The following is a 22908-nucleotide window of genomic DNA, read 5'->3' on the forward strand; positions in this document are numbered from 1 at the left end:
GTTTGGATAGATATTAACATGGTGAAAATGAAACTAGACTAATTGATCAATGTGCAATGTTCAACTAGACTAATTGATCAATGTGCAACCAGACTGATCCTACCAAAAACAGAAATTGCTGGAGAAACCTGAGCAGCATCCATGAAGAGAAGACAGAGTTAATGTTTCAAGTCTGGTGACTCTTCATCAGAACGCTGATATTCTGAGCTGCTGAGTTAAGGAAAGGCCGCCAGCATTCTCAAAGATCCATCCCACCCTGGCAATGTTTTTCTACAACCCCTACCATCGGGGAGAAGGTACAGAAGCCTGAACACATGCACCAGCTGGTTTCATAACTGTTTCTACCCTCCTGTTGTTAGAATACAGAATGGACTCTCAAACTCTTAACATTCGCCGATACCTGTGTTTTTGTTTTAGCTGCTGATTACCTACTTACTTATCCATTGCTACTTTACTCTGTGATCTGCCGTTACTGCTCGCAAGACAAAGCTTTTCACTGTGCCTTGGTACATGACAATAAATTCATTTCAATGCAATTCAATTCACCAGCAATTTCTGTTTCAGATCTCCAGCATCCACAGTTCTTTGTTTAATTTTACTGATCCCATCTAATGGCTGTATTAGAGGATTCTCTGCCATTCTGAATGTGAGGCCATCTTTGTTATACACTTACATTCGTTCTTCCATTGCATTTTGCTGTTTCTCGTGGGTTTGCTTCATTATTTCTATTTGTTCTTTGATCTGATCCTGGTTACCTAGCAACTAAGACAAATGTATCAATCTTCCCACTTTCCAAGCCAAAACCCCAGCAGACATATTTCACTGTTTGTAAAAATGACAAGCACAATGCCCCTCATTTATGAATATTATAACAGTCCCAGCAGAAATCTGGCACTGTAGAGTGAAACAGTTTGAAATACTGATTTAGTGACACCGGTTGCAATGTGAGACATACATACGATACAAAGCTAGCTTTTCCATCAGCCCAAGATAGAATCTGTGGTTCTGCATGACACTTCTTGTAGGCATTGATGTCTGCATGTCTTATTTCATGGAGGTTGTCCGCAATTTTGAACTAAGTGGACTTCTAGCAACGATCCAATAGAACTTTACAATGCTACGGAATTCTTCTGTACATTTGAAAAGGAGATGGACAGATTTTTTTACAGGTTGAAGGGTTATGGGGAGTGGGCAGGAAAGTGGAGTCGACGCTGAGATGGCATGGTGGGTCAGTGGTTAGCACTGCTGCTCACAGACACCGGGATCCAAATTTGATTCCAGCCTCGCGGTGAGCATCTGTGTGGAACTTGCACGTTCTCCCCGTGTTGGCGTGGGTTTCCTCTGGGTACTCCGGTTTCTTCCCACCGTCCAAAGATGTGCAGGTTAGGTGGATTGGCCAAGGGAAATTTCCCTGCAGTGTCCAGGGTTGTGCAGGCGAGATGGATTAGCCATGGGAAATTCAAGGATGGGGATGGGTCTGGGTAGGATGCCCTTCAGTGGGGTGGTTTGGACCCAATGGGCCGAATGACCTATCCCAATACTGTAGGTATTCTATTCTATGAGATCAACCATGAGGGATTAAATGGCAGAGCACGCTTGAAAAGCTGAATTGCCTCTTCCTGCTCTTAGTTCTTATGTTCCACTGCTCTGTAAGGTTACAAGTTTTTTAAGTGTTTCTAAGACTTTCACAACTGATTCTTCCAATATAAATATGAGTTAGGCACTATAAACATTATGGAAATGGTTCATTGTCATTTTAATCCACTTGATCGAATCTACTATCTTGAAAAACTTGCCTCTCAGCATGGATTGCTACTGGAGTCTTAAGAGAACTGTACAAAACCAGTCCATCCTAAATTGCCACATTTTAAATGGGAAATTCAAGTACATGAAAAGTCAGAAAAATTCCACACGTCAATGCCTTCGAATAATACTTACATTTCTTTCAAGAGTGACACGCTCAGATTCAGACACGAACATTTCTTCAGGCTTGATGCATCATAAACATAAAGGCAAAATAATTAATGTGACTGCATGTTTTTTTCTTAAAAGCAAAATAATTCTCGATGAAGAACAAACTTAGGCATATTTGTACCAAATCATAACAGTGTGGAAGCAGGCTATTCAGCCCAACGTGTCCACACCAACCCTCCAAAGAGCATCCTACCCAGACCCACACCCTATCCCTGTAATCCCATGATCCTCATGGCCAACTCACCTAACCAGCATAGCTGTGGATTGTGGGAGGAAACCAAAGTACCCAGAGGAAACCCACACAGACGTGGAAAGAATGTGCAAATTCCACACAGACACTCATCACAAGGCTGGAATCGAATCCGGGTCCCTATCTCTGTGAGGCAGCAGTGCTAACCACTGTGCCGCCCAAAGGCTTTTAATGGAATCTCACCCTTGGAATCCACCAAGCTTTAACCTTTGCATCGAAGACTCAAAGTATGTTTTAAAAAGCATCTGAAAAACCCAAAGTACTTATAAACCAGCAGTGATGCTGCTTTGCATGACATGCTACATTCCCTTGGAGCTCCTTGCTTCTCACTTCCAGCTCAGAGCCTGATCTGCTCCTAACTAGCAGCATCACTGAAAACTAGGAACAGTCGTATTGGACTTGAAACATGAACTCTGTTCTTCTGTCTGCAAATGTTTTCCACCTCCTGGCTCTCTCCACCGTTGTCTCTTTTTATTTCAGTGTGAAACAGATTGCTGCATATGTTACATTGCAGTATAAACGCGTGAGATTGTGTGGAGATGAATGGACTGTAATTGAATACGTCAGGGAGATTTACCTTCATCTTCTGGCTACTGAGCCGGGCAACAAGATCCCTTACTCTGTTTAACTCGGCTGTAGCTTCATCGTAAATGGCTCGGGATTTTGCATACTCGTCCTGTTTCCTGGTCAGTGAATCCTTAGAATTGGCCAAAGTCAATAGCTCCAAACTCAGCTCATCATTTTTTGTCACCTGCCACAAAACACACACACAATAGAATAATAAATGAGCTGCAGCGCAGATGGACATGAGGTAAAAACATAATCGATTATATTTCAAACCTCGCTGCATTGGGGGTCAGTTAGTGTGAGTTGGCCATGGTTTGCAATTTTAGAATAACACCAACAGCATTGGGTTCAATTCCCACACCAGCTGAGGATGCCATGAAGGACTTTCCCTCTCAACCCATTGCTGGGCTTGGAGGATTGAGTTACAGGGAGAGGCTGAATAGATTGGGCCTTCTTTCCCTGAAGCATTGGAGGATGAGAGGTGACCTTATAGAGGTTTATAAAATCAGGAGGAGCATAGACAGGGTGAATAGACAAGGTATTTTTCCGAGGATAGGGGAGTCTAAAACTAGAGGGGATAGGTTTAAAATGAAAGGGAAAAGATTTAGAAGGGACCTGAGGGGCAACTTTTTCACATAGAGGGTGGTGCGTGTTTGGAATGAGCTGCCAGAGGAAGTGGTGAAGGCTGGTACAATTACAACATTTAAGAGGCATTTGGAGAGGTATGTGAATAGGAAGAGTTTAGAGGGCTATGGCCAAATGTTGGCAAATGGGACTAGATTAATTGAGGATATCTGGTTGGCATGGACAAGTTGGACCAGAGGGTGTGTTTCTGTGCAGTGCATCTCTATGACTCTCCCCTTACTGAGGGGTCAGGGATTTTAAAATGTCATTTAATTTTCAAATCTACTTGTTTTTACACACCTCTGGAGTAGGTAGGGCCTTGTGCCTTCCAGTTTAGGGGTAGGGACATTACCACTGTGCCAAAAGAGGGCACCCACTGAAGTGTCAGGTTAAACCACTACCAACCATTTCTCCTTTGAGAGCAATGCTATCCTCTGGTAGGACTCTCGTGAATTGATTTTAAACTTTTAGACTTCAATGTTTTCTCATTTTTAATTTTTAAATCAGTTTGTTGTAATATTTAAGTGCTCTACATTTAGAACTTTACTCCTGCTTTTTAAGAATTCTAATAGCCCTACTTTTGGATATGTTTATATTTAAATAGTTTTTTTTAAAACAGTGCCTTACCTTGGACAATATGTGTAGAGTTTAAGTGGTCAATTTTAGGACTTTTCCTCATTGTTTAATATTTGTTTTAAAGCTCCAACTGGGCCCCTCCTGGGTGTTTAATATTTATGAACTGAAAATAAATATGAAATGGGGTGACTGTTTTGAAGCCTCTATATTTCCATTTTAAGGGTTTTTCTTTCGTTTGCAGTTAAGCTTTTGATCCCCTAACCGCGCCAGAGCCCACCGCTCAGAGGTCCGACCTTGCGCTGAACTGTCTGATCGCCCGAGAACTGCCGGCACCAGAAGTTGCGCTCACTTCGCTTCATCGTCACCCGCGTCTAACTCCACAAACCCCAACATAAATGAGGCTCAAAACGCCGCTCAGAGGCATGGTCTAGAGCAGCTGTGTTATCAAAGGGAGTAGTGCATCCTGACCAAACAAGGAAATTACCCAACAATGAGCAGCTTAAACATCCACTGAAAACTATACTGCCTCAGTATTGGATATATCCAGGTTGATATATTTGTAAACTGCTGGCTGGGGAGATATTATACCGCATTTTAATTTATAGATCTGATTATACATCTGCCAAGGGGAATACTTAACTTCATATCAACGCTTGGAAAGTTTTAACAGGCAATTGCATTCACTTTAACAAAAGCAAAACAAAAACACTCCTGTTGAGATAGCTTGGTGTGTTCACCTGTTATAACAGGGTTAAAAATCACACAACACCAGGTTATAGTCCAAAAGGTTTATTTGGAAGCACTAGCTTTCGGAGCGCTGATCAGGTGATGAAGGAGCAGCACTTCAAAAGCTAGTGCTTCCAAATAAACCTGTTGGACTATAACCTGGTGTTAGTCAACTAGGAGAAAGTGAGGACTGCAGATGCTGGAGATCAGAGCTTAAAAATGTGTTGCTGGAAAAGCGCAGCAGGTCAAAGAAGAAGGGCTTATGCCCGAAACGTCGATTCTCCTGTTCCTTTGATGCTGCCTGACCTGCTGCGCTTTTCCAGCAACACATTTTTAAGCTATAACCTGGTGTTGTGTGACTTTTAATTTTGTATACCCCAGTCCAAATCATTATTATAACAGGATCATTGATTCAGTCGCTAATTCAGCATATTCTGTGAAGGGCTGGAGTAGGCACAGTGGTAGTGTACCTCTCTCTGAGCCAGGAGGGACAGTTTTAAAGTCCCAGTCACTCCACAGCTGTGTCACATCTTTGAACAGGTCGATTTAGGAAAAAAATTCTCAAAAGTATGGAGATCCAATTGAGATATTAAGATGCCACAGGGGTTAATAAAGTAGTTGTAGAAAGATATTCTTGGAGTGTGATGTCATAAATTTAGGAATAAAGTGTAACAAATTTAGAACAGACATTAGGAGAAATTACCCTTCTCAAAGTGTGGTGAATCTGTGGAATTTGTTAATCCAGAGCGTGGTGAATGCTGAGACATTGAGTAAATTTAATGAGGAGCTATAGATAGATTTGTTTTATGAGTAATGGACCCTGCTCCTCATTCTTACGTTCTCAACTAGGTATAGAGTTATATACGCATCTCAGAAATATCCATCTGGCATTTTCTGTGCTGGGCTCTCTGAACTTTGGGATGAGTGTTCTTCCTAGTGGGTTCTCGAACCTAAGGATACAATCTCAGAATAAAGAACAAGCCATTTAAGACTGGAATGTAAGGAGGAATTCTGTCTCTTAGAGGCTCTGGGAACTCTCTCTGAAGAGGACTAGGGAAGTTCACCGACTGAGCACAGTCAAGACAGATCGATAAATCCACAGGCTCTACCATTTACAAGAACGAAGGCAGCAGATGCATGGGAACACCATTACCTGCAAGTTTCTCTCCAACACCATCCTGACTTGGATCACACTCCTCCATTGTCACTGCCTCAATATACTGGATCTGCCTTCCTTGCCAGCACAGTGGGGGTACCTATAACTGATGGACTGCAGCAATTTAAGAAGGCAACCGATCACTGCCCTCTCAAGGGCAGTTAGGGGCTTGACAATAGAAGCTGCTCTCACGCCAAGAATGTACAAAGCAAAGAGAATAATTTTAAAAATGCTTTCGTTTGTTAACTAAAGCTGCTCAATTTGGGTAGAGTTTAAAATGACTACATTTAGAGTAGATTATCAGAGTTGTTTTCATCAATTTTGAACTCCAGTAGAGGCTTTTGTGAACAATGCGCTCACCTCATTTTCATGCTGTTTACTCAGGGTCACAAAATTGCTCTTCAGAACAATGTACTCGTCTGCCAGTTCCTTATGGGTTTTCTCCACTGCCCTCAGACGATCTTTAGCCATCTGAAACTCATGGGCACATTTGTCCTTCTGCAACTCTAGCTCCATTGTTCTGTTCTCCAGGAATAAAATCTACAAAAATGAAAACATCAGCATGAGTGCTGGTGAAGGAAAGACAAGCACTTCAAGAATCTCTTCAGAGTCTGTAAAATTTGTGAATAGTTGTAATGGTCTAGTGTACTCAATCCTAATATTCAGCTCCCACACATGTGTTGGATACAGGTGGATATCACTGCATTCTGGGTGAGACGCATTGAAATAGCACCAAGGCCTCTGGGATTTACCACACAATGCATTGATGCAAAGCAATCTCCCTGCCCACAAGGAATTCTGTGTAGAAGGCGGTCTATGATTTCAGCAAAATGGTGATGGAAGCCTGAATCCAGAAATTCCACCCCTAAACCCTGCCTCTCCCATTGTTCCAGGGTTTGGGGGTCATTGGGAAACAGGGATGAATTGCACTCTGCACATCTATGGTTTATAGAGGCAACTGAACATCTGCCTTCAATCAGAACCACATTTTTAAGAGTGGGATATCCAAAATATGACTTGTGGACTTTAGAGCTAACAGGAGATGATTTAAATTTAGGAGAATATTTTGTAAAGGTAGATTACACTTTTGAAATAATTTTGGATCTGGTTCTGAACACCTTTTGGGAGAGGTAAGTTGCCCTTTGGGGAGGTCAATTGTGCTTTGGGATAGTTAGACGTAGACCGGTGGGGGTTAAAGAGGGAAAGAAGCATTAGATCTGTCAAGAGAGCTGGAAAGGGATCAACAAGTTAAGTTATCAGGGCACTTAAGTTTCTTGCTCTTTTATATTTGAGAAAGTAATGTCTGCAGTGTTAAAAAAAACAATCAGTGCTTGCTATTTCAATTTTTTTTTGTATTCAATGCATCTATTGACATAAAACAGAGATTAATCTTGATAGGATTAGTGCTGGATGATTAAATTAACAGGGAGAAAGTGAGGACTGCAGATGCTGGAGATCAGAGCTGAAAAATGTGTTGCTGGAAAAGCGTAGCAGGTCAGGCAGCATCCAAGCAGCAGGAGAATTGACGTTTCGGGCATAAGCCCTTCTTCAGGATTAAATTAACAGCCTATTATCATCACAGTTGGGCTACCTGCCCATTCATCATTCAACTGACTGCTCTAAGTGCTTACAAATCTTTGAAGTGGGATTATGAATAGAAATGTTTGTTTTTATAAGAAATTAAATACTTAAAGAAAGCTAAATGTAACAAATGGATTTGCATCAGAGTTTTTAAAAAAAATCACATCACCATTGATTTCCACCATCAACAGTTAAGAATTTTATTTAATTTGAGCATGGGCCTTGTGATCTCTCTGTGGAGGATGCCAGGGAGTGGGCATGAGGGGTGGGGTGATGAGGTACAAGTTGACAATAGGAATCAAAGAGTGTGGTGCTGGAAAAGCACTGCCGGTTAGGCAAACATCCGAGGAGCAGGAGAGTCGACATTTCAACCATAAGCTATTCATCAGGAATGAGGGGGGCAAGGGGGCTGATAAATGGGACTGGGTAGGGCTGGAGGGAAGGCAGCTGAGAATGTGATAGATAGATGAAGGTGGGGGGTGAATGTGATAGGTTGGAGTGGAGGGTGCACCGGATAGGTTGGAAGAAAGATAGACAGGTACGACAGTTCAAGAGGGCGGTGCCAAGTTGGAAGGTTGGATCTGGGATGGGGGGTAGGAGAGATGAGGAAACTGGTGAAATCAACATTGATCCCATGTGGTTGGAGGGTCCCAAGGCAGAAGATGAGGTGTTCCTCCAGTCGTCGGATGGTTAGAATTTGGCAGTGGAGTAAGCCCAAGTCTTGCATGTCCTTGGCGGAGTGGGAGGGGGAGTTGAAATGTGTGGCCACAGGGTGGCGGGATTGTTCAGCGTGTGTGTCTCGGCAATGTTCTCTGAAATGTTGGCATCCAGTCTCCTCAATGTAGAGGACGCCACACTGAGAGCACCGGACACAGTAGATGAGGTGTTTGCAGGTGCAGGAAAATCTCTGCCAGATGTGGAAGGATCCTTTGGGTCCTTGGATGGAGGTGAGGGGGGAATGTGTGGGCACAGGTTTTACACCTCTTGTGGTGGCAAGGGAAGTTGCCGGGAGTGGAGGGTGGGTTAGTTGTGGGGGTGGGGGACATGACCTAATGAGGGAGTCATAGAGGGAATGGTCTCTGCAGAATGCTGAAAGGGGTGGGAGGGAACTATATCTCTGGTGGTGGGATCTGACTGTAGGTGGCGGAAATGGCGGAGGATGATGCGTTATATCTGGAGGTCGGTAGGGTGGGAGGTGAGGACTGGGGTGTTCTGTCCTTGTTGTGATTGGAGAGGTGGTGTTCAAGGGACAAGGTGTGGCAAATGGAGGAGATGTGCTGGAGGGCATTGTTGACCATATGGGAGGGGAAATAGTGGTCCTTGAAGTCAGAGGCCATCTGGGATGTTCTGGAGTGAAATTTCTTTCTGGGAGCACATGCGCTGGAGGAATTGGGAGTGAGGGATAGCATTTGTACAGGAGGGGGGTGTTGAACAAGGCATAGTCCAGGTAGCTGTGGGTGTCGGTGAGTTTGAAGTAGATGTCTGTGTTGAGTCGGTCGTCAGAAATGGAGATGGAGAAGTCCAGGAAGGGGAGGGAGGTGTCTGAGATGGTCCAGGTGAACTTGAGGTGGAAGGTGCTTGTGAAGTTGGTGAACTGTTCAACCTCCTCGTGGGAGCACGAGGTGGCGCCAATATAGTCATCGATTTAATGGAGGAAAAGGTGGGGAATGGTGCTGGTGTAACTACAGAAAATAGACCGTTCCTTTTGGTCTGAAGGAAATGGGAAGATTCGAAGGAGAAGTTGTTGAGGGTGAGGACCAGTTCAGCCAATCAAGTGAGTGTGTTGGTGGAAGAAGATTAGGTGGGTCAGCAAGAGAAGAAGAAACGGAGGGTTTGGAGGCCTTCGTCATGGTGGATGGACGTGTACAGGGACTGGATGTCCATGGTGGAGATGAGGCATTGGGAGCTGGGGAACCAAACGTCATGGAGGAGGTGGAGGGCGTGGGTGGTGTCCTGAATGTGTTTGGGGAGATCCTGGACCAAGTTGGCATTAAGCTAACATAGATGATAATAAAGAGCCTGGAAATATGGTGGATATGGGCTCAAGTGAAGCATTCAATAGGGCGTCATATGATTATTTGGATAGAAATGGTGTGCAGGACGGTGGGGAAAAGGCAGGAGATTGACACTAGGTATCAGAACCAATGCAGGCATGACAGGCCAAATGGCCTTGTTTTGCACTGTGGAAATTCTGTGATTCTGGGTATAAGGAAATAGGTTTGCGTGAGAGATTGAGGGGTGTGTGAATTGAATGGGAAGAATGATAGGCATGGGGAGTTTGTGTGGAGGGGTCCGGGAGGGTGTGGAGGAATGTATAATGGAGGACTTTTATTTTCTCTTCTTCCTCCTAGCTGTGACTAGGTGCTGAAGAATACACCTGAAGCTGCCTCTAGACTCTATTTGAGAAAAGAGTTAAACTGGACTCCAAGACACATCCTCACCCTTTAAGACAATGAAGAAATTAAAGTTTCCTTGACTGAACTGCTTCCGGGTCAAAGATTGTTCTGGAAAATAAAATGGACATTTTGTCTCCACCTGAAAATATGAGGTTTATCAAACAAAGCAATCCACAGTCTCAATGACAGTGACTGCATACTTGTTGCTATGCAACATGCTAATGTCATGGAGAATTCAATTCATCTCACAAACTGTAAGCAAAGACTCTAAAGTGTAAGTGCAGAATGATTAAATTAAATCTGGCTAATGATTTGCAAAGTTTATGCTTGTGCAAGTTACATTGCTCAGTGTTAAAGTGCCACTTCCTTGGAGAAAGAAAAGACTTACACTGCTATAGCACCTGTCATGACCTCAGCATATCCCAAAGCACTCACAACCAATCAAATCCTCCAGAGGTGTAGTCACTGTCCCAGTGTGACACAAACAGCAATGAGGTAACAACCTTTGATTGGTGAACTCATTAACCTACTAGAAAGCTGATGGTTGGAAGTGCTGCGATAAGAAATTAATTGTTAGAATTGAGAAAATAGCCCTAGAAAAAGACTGCGAGCATAGTTTTCCACTCCCTGAGGTGGTGGAAATAATGGTGGCAGTGATGGTTTAATCCTGCAAGAGACCAAATTTCAGGTTCTCACCAACGAGGTAAATGTTTGCAATTCCGTACTCCCCCCACAGAGGGGCGATGAGGAGCCTGCCTGTGTGTATTTGCATCCCATTCATTACAACTAGACCACACTTCCAAACCCATAACAGTCCACCATTATATGCAATTCCATAACAAAAACAGAAATTGCTGGAAAAGCTCAGCAGCTCTGGCAGTGCCTGTGTAGAGAAATCAAAGTTAACATTTCGGGTCCAGGGACCCTTCCTCAGAACTGTCAGAGAGAGCTACAGAACTTCATCAAGGTGGGCATGCCCAGAAGAGATGGGGCAGTGAGGTGATGAAGGGGTTTTGCCCGAAACGTCGATATTGAAGCTACTTGGATGCTGCCTGAACTGCTGTGCTCTTCCAGCACCACTAATCCAGTGAGGTAAATACCAAGTAAAATAAAAAAAATGCTGTAAATCAGAAACAAAAACAGAAATTGCTGGAAAAGCTCAGTTCTGAGGCAGAGTCACTGGATCTGGAAAAATAACTTGGATTTCTCTCCACTGATTATGCCAGACCTTTTCCAGCAATTTCTGATTTATAGCATCTACAATTCTTTCACTTTTTGTGTGCAATTCCATATTTGGGCAGCACTTGTTGAACAATCTGAGTAGGCCAATAGCTACACCGAAAATAAGATAATCAGCCAAGCTTGTAATGCGGCTTACTTATGCTTGATGGAAGGAACATTATATTGTATACAGGGACCTGTGCTCTACAAAGTAAAGGAACCTGCTCAAGCCTTGTAGATTTTTTTGAATTGTCCAGGATTTTAAGGAACTTCAGTTTATATTTGATTTCTCCATGGTAATGTATTTTCTTCTGTAATACAAATTGTTGTGAAGATTTGCAACACAAAAAGAAACCTTAGTTGACATATCTCTCTTTTCAGCAATAGTTCAGATTTGCAGGGTATCCCCGCCCCCCCCCCCCCACTTCTCTCTTCATTCCTCTATGTCAGTTAAACCTAACATTGGCCACTATCAATGCCTTAAATGCATTCTTCATATTAACATCACCATTCTCTACACTTCTGGTTGTTTATGTTACAGTGTTTATCTTCTTGATAAACGTGCTTCATGAATGTATTGCAGAGAATTTCCAAAAACATACTTATCTCTCTCCAATAATGTAATTTCCAGTTCTTCGCCCTGCAGGTACAGATCTTTATCAGAAATAATTTATCCTTGGACTGCTTTTCTGATTTTCATTAGATGATTTTGAATGGTGATTTATATTCTCATTTAGGGACATGTTATCAAACTGTTTCTTCCTCTCCTTCATTTCACCTAAACAGATTACTAAATCTTTCTGTTATTAAATAAGGAATGCACAAAGCTACCTGCTTGGAAATGACCAGCTAAATGATCAAACCTCTCTATAATCACAGCTTAAAGAGTGCACCACATCATGGATATCTGTTTCTCTGCACCCACCATTTATTGAGTCCAGTATGACTTTTCACCAGTTCTAAAGATTTGGGCTTGAAACTTTAAGTCTGTTTCTCTCTCCATAGATGCTGCCAGACTTGCTGAGTTTCTGCAGCATTCCCTATGTTACTCCCATATATCAAAAACTGTTTCCCATACATCCTTCTGACAACGTCTCTAAAACCTTCGTATCCTTCTGAAAATGTGATACCCAGAACTGGATGCAATACTCTAGTTGAGGCTAAACCAGGTTAATTGTAATTTGCTTCACTTGTAAATACTTCATACTTGAAAAAGAAACAGAGTTATGTGTTAAGCTTTAACACTGTCTTGACAACAGTTTGTACTTTTTTTCATTACTTTTCAATGTAGTTAAAACTACAACAGTTAAAATAACAATCACAAAAGTCGTGGAAAACATTGTCGTGAAATGAGCAAGGAATAAGTACCTTATTCTTTAGCTCAAAGTTCTCAGCTTCATATTGCTCCCGAATCTTGTTTGTCTGGATTTGCAAATCAATCAGATCCTTGGAAATCTAAACACATAAGAGGAATTTCTGAGGTTGAATCAACAAATTAGTCTCAAAATTATAGGGTCCCACAATAAAAAGGAAAATGCATTTTGAGTTTGGGACAAAACTGAAACTGATTGATGAAGAAACTGCATTGAGATAATTGTTCTGAGGATTCTTTGGGTTGCTTAGCTTTGATATGGAGTCGGAAAGGATGTGTCACATTCAGTGTCAAGGGCGATACAAAAGTAACTCATCTCAACTGGCAAAGTGGCAGGAATGTGAGAACTACACTCTTTCAAGCTTTATTGAATGGGAAAGGGGATAAGAAGAATAGTTTTAATCATCACAAAGTACATACTTATAGTCAGTAAACAAGTAATGATTTGATTGGATATTATATTCATGTGAACATGCAATAAATTGTTGGCTATTACAATTATGTGCACAGATTTAAGTATATTTAGATAATATAGTCATGTCTACTAATGTGCAATGTAGAGAATATTGTTGGATAGAAATGAGTGCAACCTTTTTATTAGAAAACTGTTATCTATTAAAAATATATATATAAATATTGTTTTGCAGCACATCAGGGACTTGTGTGCCATCTTTGACATTGTTTCCCATAAATGTATCAGTTAATGCTTAGACAAAGAAACCCAAGTCTTGTTTGGTCTTCATGGGATCAAAGGGTTAGCAATGTTCCCTTTTAAATGTAACTATATACAGAGAATGGTAAGAGAAGACGTCCTACCCAGAGCCCAGGAGTCAGTTCCATGTAAACTGCTGTCAATATGGCATGACTCCTTTCACATATACTCAATAGGTAAACCCCATGGAAATCTGCAACTCCCTTCACTCCTTTTTACAGTGCCCCTTTTATCAGTCAGATTTTACTATGAACGTTTCATAATTTTACTCCACTTTCTCTCCCCACTCCCTCCCTTTTGGTTGAGGGACTAATCTCCAACAAAATTCTTGTTTATTTTTGGGATACATGTGGGAAGTATGTAGCACTCATTTTCTTGGAGTGCTAATGCTTCGGTGGAGTGAAATAGCAGCCACTGACAACGGCCGGTCTTTGAGTTGAAGACACTTGCATCTCTCTTGCAGTTGCCCTCCTCTACCTCACCCTCCACTTTCAAAACTTTCCTTAAAACCAACCTTTTTGACCGAGCTTGGCTATTTGACCTAATATGTGTCACACTAGATGTCATACTGTGCTCTACAAGTGATGTTTCATTACTTTGAAGGTGACGTACCAACATAAGTTGTTGTTTGTGGAGAATCTCACCTTCAGTTTTTCTTCCTCACTGAACACGAGTTTGGAGGAGAGATCACTTTTTGATCCGGCCATCTGTCCCATCCTCCCCTGAAGCTCTCCCAGTTTGTTGTATAAACGTTCATTCCTGTCTCGTAGCTGCACCTATGCGGATAGTGTACATATCAAACCACAATGGTAATGATTGGATAACTATTCCTCGCAGCACAGCGCATTAATAACCCCAATGAGAGGGTGGTGCCATCAAACTGGCCATATTGAATTTGACCCTTTTGATTTGGAGATGCCGGTGTTGGACTGGGGTGTACAAAGTTAAAAATCACATAACACCAGGTTATAGTCCAACAGGGTTTAATTGGAAGCACTAGCTTTCGGAGCACCGCTCCTTCCTCACTAGCTCCGAAAGCTTCCAATTAAATCTGTTGGACTATAACCTGGTATTGTGTGATTTTTTAACCTTGATCCTTTTGGGTTTATTAAAGCAGCAAAGCAGCCTATTTGAGACCAGGCCAGGTATTGTGAACCCCCCCCCCCCCTGTGCAAAACATCACCTTGCTGCATGGCTGTGAGGAATCGTTTGTTTTGCAGCAAGAGCCCTGGAGTGAAAGCTGCTCCAGACAAAGGATTTAATGAGTTTTGTTTTCTAAGAGCTGGCTTAAACACACCGAAAATGGCAGCTCCAGTCAGCAGTTGTGCAGTGGACAGAAGCAAGTTCTGATCTCTGGTTATGTAACAGACAGCAGACATACACACTTCACTTTAAATATTTTAACTTTGGTTTTAGGTTCACGTATCATCACCTCAAGAGTCAAAGAGGATCAAATAAACATAACTATAACGTTGCAACCAGTCAGAGGAAGATAAACACAGTATCATTTTTCACCTCTGTACCCATCAGTCATAAATACAACCTCAAACTAAAAGAAATAAACACAGAGAATGCTGGAGAAACTCAACAGGTCCAGTAGCACCTCTGGAGAGAGAAACAGAGATAACCTTTCAAGTCTGGTTTGATTTGATTCGCCATGCTCACATGTACCTAAGTACAATGAAAAGCTTTGTGAGCAGTATAGGCAGATCATGGTGAGCAAGGGCATACAGATCAGAGGATACTTAGACAGAGTGAGGTATACAGGTTACTCTGCAAGGGAGGTACACAAAGCAAGAGCAACATCAACAAGGTCAACATTATTTGAAGTTAGAGAGTCCATTCATCAGTCTAACAATGCAGGGAAGAAGCTGAAGTTTCTCCAGCATTCTCTGTGTTTCATACAGAGCAGAATCAAAACTTTAATTCACTTACTCTGTCCACAGATGCTGTCAGACCTGCTAAGTTTCTCCAATTTTGGCTGGTGCTAAATGGACAGGATCATAACTGTTTAACTGTTTAAGATGGAAGGACGGGATATAAAAGGCAAGATTTTTTAAAATTCACTCTGGGTGATGGGTTGCTGACTTGGCCAGTCTCCAGTTGCCCTTTGTGAAGGTGGGAGTGAGCTGCCTTCTTGAACTGCTGCAGTCCACCTGCTGTGGGTTGACCCACAATGACCTTAGGGAGGGAATTTCAGGATTTTATCCCAGTGACAGTGAAGGAATGGCAATCTATTTTCAAGTCAGGATTGTGATGGCTTGGAGGGCAACTTGCAAGGGGTGGTGTTCCCATGTATCTGCTGCCCTTAACCTTCTAGATGAAAGTGGCTGTGGGTTTGGAAGGTGCTGTCTGAGGAGCTGGTTAAATTTCAGATGCATCAATACTGCACTCTAAACGTTGACTCTGTTCTCTCTCCACAGATGCTGCCTAACCTGCTGAGTTTCTCCAGCATTCTCTGTTGTTGGTTCACATTTCCAGCACCCACAGTATTTTGCATGGATTCAAAGTAAAATAAACTCTTTTTAAAAACCTCAAACATAGTTTTGGTAGAAATACTTTTGACATTCTTTTTCATAAGCTGACATAGTGCTGGCCAATGCTGATCAGTAGTCCAGTCTGATCCCGCCCTTCCTACACTCTTTAAATATGAGACATATTTTAAAGCAATGAGTTACTTGCTTACGTTTTCATTGTTCAATCGACGAATCTGATCCTTGAGTGTGTTGACTTTCTCATTCACGTCTTTGGTTCCCATTGCGTTGGCTGACTGGTGTTGCAATGCCAAGATTCGTGCCCGGTACTGGGTTACCAGTGACTGTAATCGTGGGGGAACAGAGTGAAAGCAAGGTGCACACCCTTTAACCACAGACCAGCCAAGGTAAAGTCAGCTTGGCGCATTGTGACTGTTGCTATAAACATTTTGTTGCTACTATTTCTCTTGTTGCTCTGACTGAAGATAAGCCATTCAACCCAACACAAAGAGGGAGGTGGAGCAGAAAGAACAGAAACAAATTTCATGATTAGTTTTGAGACTATAGAGCAGCTGTGCGAGGCATTGTGCTGCAGAATGGGACGTAGACTGAGTTCTAAATACAACATTATGGATTAAGTGGGGATTAAAAGTCTGTTACAAAGTTGCAACATTCTTGTAAGCATTGAAGATCACATCCTCACCTAACATTACTGGATCTGCACATATAAAATTCACTTTGCAAATACTGTCAATGTTTTATTACTGGGAATTCAGTCCCAGAGTTTTTTATGCTCACAGAAGCGTCCTCCTATCTGACTTAATCTAACCTTGTCTACTTCCTTTTCTTCTCTCTCTCATGCTTACCTATCTTTCTATAAAATGCAATTATATGATTCTTCTCAATTCTTCTGGTAGGGTTATCTCTTTCTGATCACTCAGTAAAAAACGTTTCTCCTGAATTCCCATTAATCTCTATCTTGTATTTATGTCCACTGGTATTGGTCACCTGACAAGTAAAAATTACTTCAGTTAGTTTACCTGACAAATACTCTTCCATCGTTTTAAAGATTGCTGTTGGGTTAGCCTCAGCCTTCTCAAGAAAAGAGCCATAACCTGTTCTTTCTTCTGCAATAGCTTCAATGTCTCACTTCTGGTTGCACATTTGAGAATTTTTTAGAACCTCATCCACTGCCTCTAAATCCTTCTTGAAACAGGAAAACCAGGACTGGGCACAGTGCTCTTTAAGTGTGACAGATTATGTGATATAATTTATGTGATATACATATAAATATCATTTATTTTAGAGTTTGGATTTTGAATTAGTGGCATATGGGTTTTAGTTTGCATGTATGAGAAGGTTTAATGAGGAGGTATTTCTGGCCATGAACCTTTTTTAAAAAATCCAGTATGAGAAAGAAATGCTGGAGTGGTAATGGAAATTCATTTACATTGTTAGAGTCTTACAGTTAGACAGAGTAAACACTGAAAAGCATTAGCATGTTTGCAGCTTCGAAGAATCAGGGATCAAGTTTTATTTTTGCTTTAGGGAAAACCACAGCATTTTAGGTAATTTCAAATAGTCCTGGTTGGAGTTAGATGTACAAACTCAGTTTTTCCTGAAAACACTCCTGTTTAAAAAGGGAGTAAGGCAAAAGACTGAAAATTATAGGCCGATTTGCCGAATCTCAGTCGTGGGTAAGATTTTGGAGTCCATTGTGAAGTATGAGATTTCTGAATACTTGCAAGTGTATGCTAAAAAAGGGCAAAGTCAGTATGGTTTCATTAATGGGAGGTCATGCCTGACAAATCTGTTAGAATTCTTTGAGTGAGTAGCTAGCAGGTTAGACCAAGGAGAGCCAATGGATGTTATCTATCTGAACTTCAAGAAAGCATTTGACAATGTGCCACACAGGAGGCTGCTGAGTAAGATAAGGGCCCATGGTGTTAGAGACAAGGTTCTAGCATGGATAGAAGCTTGGCTGTCTGGCAGAAAGCAGAGAGTGGGGATAAAAGGTTCCTTCTCAGGATGGCAGCCGGTGACAAATGGCGTTCTGCAAGGCTCAGTGTTGGGACCGCAACTTTTCACTTTATACATTAACGATCTAGATGAAGGAACTGAGGGCATTCTGGCTAAGTTTGCAGACAACATAAAGATAAGTGGAGGACAGGTAGCATTGAGGAGGTGGGGAGGGGGCATAAGGATTTGGACAGGTTAGGAGAGTGGGCAAGGAAGTGGCAGATGGAGAACAGCGTGTGAAAGTGTGAGGTCATGTACCTTAGTAGGAAGAATAGAGGCATGGACTATTTTCTAAATGGGGAGAAAATTCAGAAATCTGAAGTGCAAAGAGACTTGGGAGTTCTAGTCCAGGATTCTCTCAAGGTCACCTTGCAGGTTGAGTCAGCGATTAGGGATGCAAATACAATGACAGCATTTATTTTGAGTGGGCTTGAATATAAAAGCAGGGATGTACTTCTGAGGCTCTATAAAGTCCAACAACATTTGGAATATTGTGTGCAGTTTTAGGCCCCACACCTCAGGAAGGATGCACTGGCCCTGGAGCAGGTTCAGAGGAGGTTTACGAGAATGGTCCCAGGAATGAACAGCTTAACACATGAGGAACATTTAAGGACTCTGGAACTGTACTCGATGGAGTTTAGAAGGATGAGGGGGGATCTAATTGAAACTTACAGAATATTGAATGACCTGGACAGAGTGGGATGTTGGGAAGATGTTTCCATTGGTAGGTGAGACTAGGAACTGAGGGCACAGCCTTAGAGTAAAGGGAAGACCTTTTAGAATGGAGATAAGAAGAAACTTCTTCAGCCAGAGAGTGGTGAATCTATGGAATTCACTGCCACAGAAGGCTGTGGGGGCCAGGTCATTGAGTATATTTAAGACAGAGGTAGATAGGTTCTTGACTGTCAAGGGGTTCAAGAGTTACAGGAAAAAGGCAGGAGAATAGGGTTGAGAAACTTATCATCCATGATTGAATGGCAGAGCAGACTCGATGGGCTGAATGGCATAATTTACACTCCTATGTCTTATAGACCAAAAGACCATTTAGGATATAGTTCAGGATTGCTAGCAAAGTAAGTTGCCTCAATCTTTTGCCTTCATAACAAGAGGGATTGAGTATAGAAGCAAAGAGGTGCTTCTGCAGCTGTACAGGGCCCTGGTGAGACCACACCTGGAGTACTGTGTGCAGTTCTGGTCTCCAAATTTGAGGAAAGACATTCTGGCTATTGAGGGAGTGCAGCGTAGGTTCACGAGGTCAATTCCTGGAATGGCGGGATTACCTTACACTGAAAGACTGAAGTGACTGGGCTTGTATACCCTTGAGTTTAGAAGAGTGAGAGGGGATCTGATTGAGACATATAAGATTATGAAAGGATTGGACACTCTGGCAGCAGAAAACATGTTTCCACTGATGCGTGAGTGCCGAACCAGAGGACACAGCTTAAAAATACGGGGTAGACCATTTAGGACAGAGATGAGGAGAAACTTCTTCACCCAGAGAGTGGTGGCTGTGTGGAATGCTCTGCCCCAGAGGGCAGTGGAGGCCCAGTCTCTGGATTCATTTAAGAAAGAGTTGGATAGAGCTCTCAAAGATAGTGGAATCAAGGGTTATGGAGATAAGGCAAGAAGAGGATACTGATTAGGAATGATCAGCCATGATCATATTGAATGGCTGTGCAGGCTCAAAGGGCTGAATGGCCTACTCCTGCACCTATTGTCTATTGTCTATTGTCCATTGATGGTCTCAGTTGTGTACTTGGTTGGAACCCTGAAGGTCAATTCTGGGATCTGGTGAATTGCTTTGCATATGGTAGGATTGGGCAGAAATCAAACATGATACTCACCATAGGGGCTGAAATGCCATATCTGCAGTGAGTTTGGTCAGATTCAGTGAGGAAACTGCCTGACCTCACAGCATGAATCTTTGCACCAAATTTGATGCAACCCACGCATATCCAAAAAGCTATAAGATCGGGCCCAATCTTTGCACTCTTAGTGAACACAAAGACAACTGAGGGAGAAAAGTGCTCAATAATAATTTCACTATCTTTCAAGCATAAAAACATCAAGCAGCATTTTGCCAAAAACAAAAGATAGCTCAGGTTGCTAAGCTCAACAAAATCTTTTGCTGTGTACAGTGAGGTCCGTGTATATGGGATATTTCACTACTTTCCAAAGGGGCCTGCTACTGCAATGTGCACCTTCTCATTCTATTTCTTGGACAATAGGAGCATGCCATAGCTCAGAGGAGCTCTGCACCATATGATGTGATGCTGAATCTGGATATACAAGAATTAGTGTGCTCACTCACTAACATTGGCTTCTGATTGAGAAACATCTTCATTTTGAACCTGACATCCTTGTTTCCAAATCTATAGCCTTGCCCATCTCTATCTTCACCCTCCACAATCCTCCAATACATTGACAGTCCTTCTATTATAGCCTCTTGTGCATCCCCGATTTGCAGCGTGGTTGGCTATGCCTCTTGCCACCCAGTCTCTGGAAATTCCTTCTGTAAACCCACCCACTTCTCTACCTCACATCTTCTCTTCGAGACACTCAGAGCCTACTTCTTTGGCCAAAAGCTTTCAATCATCTGGCCTAACATCTCCTCACATGCTTGATGTCAAATTCTGTTTGCTGAGCGCAATACTGTGAACCACCTTGGAACATTTTGCTGCATGAAATGTGCAAGTTGTTGGTGTTGCTGACAATTTGTCGAAGCGAGGACAGGGTAGTAAAGGTCAGTTCCCAGCAGCTAGAGTTTGGAAAGTGGTTTGAGAGCAGACATTGAGTGAGAGTAAGAACAGATTTGGCTGCACTGTTCTCATATTTCCCTCAGCTATACCATGTGTCTCCATATGTAAATACCTCTCTTGGTTGCTTCATTGGTCCCACTCTCCCTTACATTCCCTTTTTACTGTCGATGTGCCTATAGAAGACTTTTGGATTCACTTTTACTTTCGGATTCACTTTTAGCTGCCAGTCTCTTCTCATGTCCTCCCTTTGTTTCTGTTAAATCCTTTTGCATTGCTCCTCTGAATTTTATATATTCAGCCAATATGGCCCATCTATCTTACACAATGTTTTACAGTGTTTTACCAGGATGTTGCCAGGACTGGAGGATTTGAGTTGTAAAGATAGGCTGGGACCTTTTTCAATGGAGTGTAGGAGGCTGAGGGGTGACCTTGTAGAGGTTTATAAAATCATGAGGGGTATAGATTAGGTGAGTAGCAAAGGTCTTTTCCCTTAGGTATGGGGAGTTCAAAGCAAGGGGGCATATTTTTTTAAGGAGGGAGTAGAAAGATTTAACAGGGTCCAGAGGGGCAACTTTTCCACACAGAGGGTGATTCACATATGGAATGAACTACCAGAGGAAATGATAGATGCAGGTACATATAAAACCCATTTGGATAGGTACAGTAATAGGAAAGGCTTAGAGGGATATGTGCCAGGAGCAGGCAGGTGGGACTAGTTTAGTTTGAGAAACTTGGTGGGCATGGACAGGTTGGCCTGAAGTGTCTGTTTCTGTGACACTATAACATAATTTACCTGCTTTATCTAACTCTAAAGACATCATCAAGGAAACTCTGGCTTTGATTGACCTCCCTTTGCCCTTTGTGGGTCAAATTTCATCATCTCCCTCCTCTCTGTCCCATCCCTTACCATACAACATATCCCATTCTCTTTCTCATTCCAAACGCTTCACACACCTTTTCAATTTTCCACTGGCTTCATACAAACATCTCATATTCGCCACTTGCTACATCCTGCTGCAGTGGAAGCGAAAGCTGGTATAGAGTAAATTCCGATCACTCATCTTATGCCTTTGTACAAAGTTAAATCAACTCGTCTCCTTCCCCATCATTCTAAAGCTTTCAGTGAAGAAATGCAGTCTATTAGGAGAAACAGCAGCGCAGAAACATCTATGGGAGATGATTATGTGGTTAAATGTGCCACCTTCTGGATAATATACTGTATTACATAACTGAAAATGAGAACTTTGACAATTCATAGGATCACAGAACAGTTAGGACACAGGAAGAGGCCATTCAGCCCATCATGCTTGCATCGGCCTCTTCAATCTCTTCATATAATTGATGTTTCTCATCCCTGGATCCATTGTTGTAAACTGCTTCTGCACTCTGCCCAATACATGCACATCTTTCTGTAATGTGGCACACTGAACTGGAACAAAATAGTTCCGCTGAGGGCCAACACATCCCTTGCATAAATTCAATGTCATCTCTTTGCTCTTGTGCTCCAAGCCCCTAATAATAAAGTTGATAATACCTTATGCTGTACTTACTGCTCTTGTGACCTGTCTGACCACTTTCAATGATCTGTACACACATGGGTTCCTCAGTCCCTGCACCCCTTTCGAATTGCACTCTGTATTTTATATAGTTTTCCCCCTCTGGTTAACTGCAGTGGAGACAAGGCCAAGGTGGTGGGTAGAAATTTAACAAGGTTCCCCCCAAAATACCCCCATCTTCACCTCAATGGCTAAGGAGTATATTGTCTCCCAAAGAATTGGAGAGTCTCAGGCCATCCTTTTCCTGCTGCCTCACTGGAAGAAGTCAAAGGCAGGAAGAATAGCATATGTATCCCCAAACAGATCCCCAGAGAGAGAGAGACAGAGAGAGACAGAGAGAGAGGGGCTCATGGAGTTAATGACAACTGCAACAACCCCAGAAGCCAGGTTGATACAGTAAAAAGGCTCATTCACCTCACAAGAGCAGCAGAAATATATACAGGGTCCTCATGTCCCCAGCCTGTTGCAATGGCATCAGATCACACTATTTCCACCATTCCCTCACAACCTCAATATTTCCACACTCACTCACACCCAAGCTTCTCTGTATCGTACCATTCAGACTACAAACAATCCTCTTGTCTCCTCATGACCCACACTAACAGTACTGACCTCTCACACTCCAGAAACTCCTCCTACAGAGGGTTGCAGAACAAAGAAGTGCAGGTGCATTGCTCCATGAAAGTAGAATTGCAGATATATAGGATCGTGAAGAAGGCGTTTGGTATGCTTTCCTTTATTGGTCAGAGTATTGACTATAGGATTATGGGATGAAAATGCATTGCTGGAAAAGCGCAGCAGGTCAGGCAGCTTCCAAGGAGCAGGAGAATCGACGTTTCGGGCATGAGCCCTTCTTCAGTCCCTATAGGAGTTGGGATATCATGTTGCGGCTGTACAGAATGTTAGTTAGGCCACTTTTGAAATATTGCATTCAGTTCTGGTCTC

General features: G+C 42.4%; 1 protein-coding gene across 1 annotated transcript in view; it reads right to left on the minus strand.

Moving 5' to 3' along the window:
- Positions 1 to 22908, minus strand: part of ccdc78 (coiled-coil domain containing 78) — a 78288-nt gene that overhangs the window by 22962 nt on the left and 32418 nt on the right. The window contains exons 8-14 of the mRNA XM_072559966.1: positions 15842 to 15973; positions 13800 to 13931; positions 12440 to 12526; positions 6234 to 6413; positions 2802 to 2975; positions 1939 to 1989; positions 674 to 762 (exon numbers count right to left, since the gene is read on the minus strand). Coding sequence (XP_072416067.1) covers positions 674 to 762; positions 1939 to 1989; positions 2802 to 2975; positions 6234 to 6413; positions 12440 to 12526; positions 13800 to 13931; positions 15842 to 15973 — 845 coding nt within the window. The remainder of the gene's footprint in view (positions 1 to 673; positions 763 to 1938; positions 1990 to 2801; positions 2976 to 6233; positions 6414 to 12439; positions 12527 to 13799; positions 13932 to 15841; positions 15974 to 22908) is intronic.

This window comes from Chiloscyllium punctatum, chromosome 40, assembly GCF_047496795.1.
Source record: "Chiloscyllium punctatum isolate Juve2018m chromosome 40, sChiPun1.3, whole genome shotgun sequence".
Lineage (NCBI taxonomy): Eukaryota > Metazoa > Chordata > Chondrichthyes > Orectolobiformes > Hemiscylliidae > Chiloscyllium > Chiloscyllium punctatum.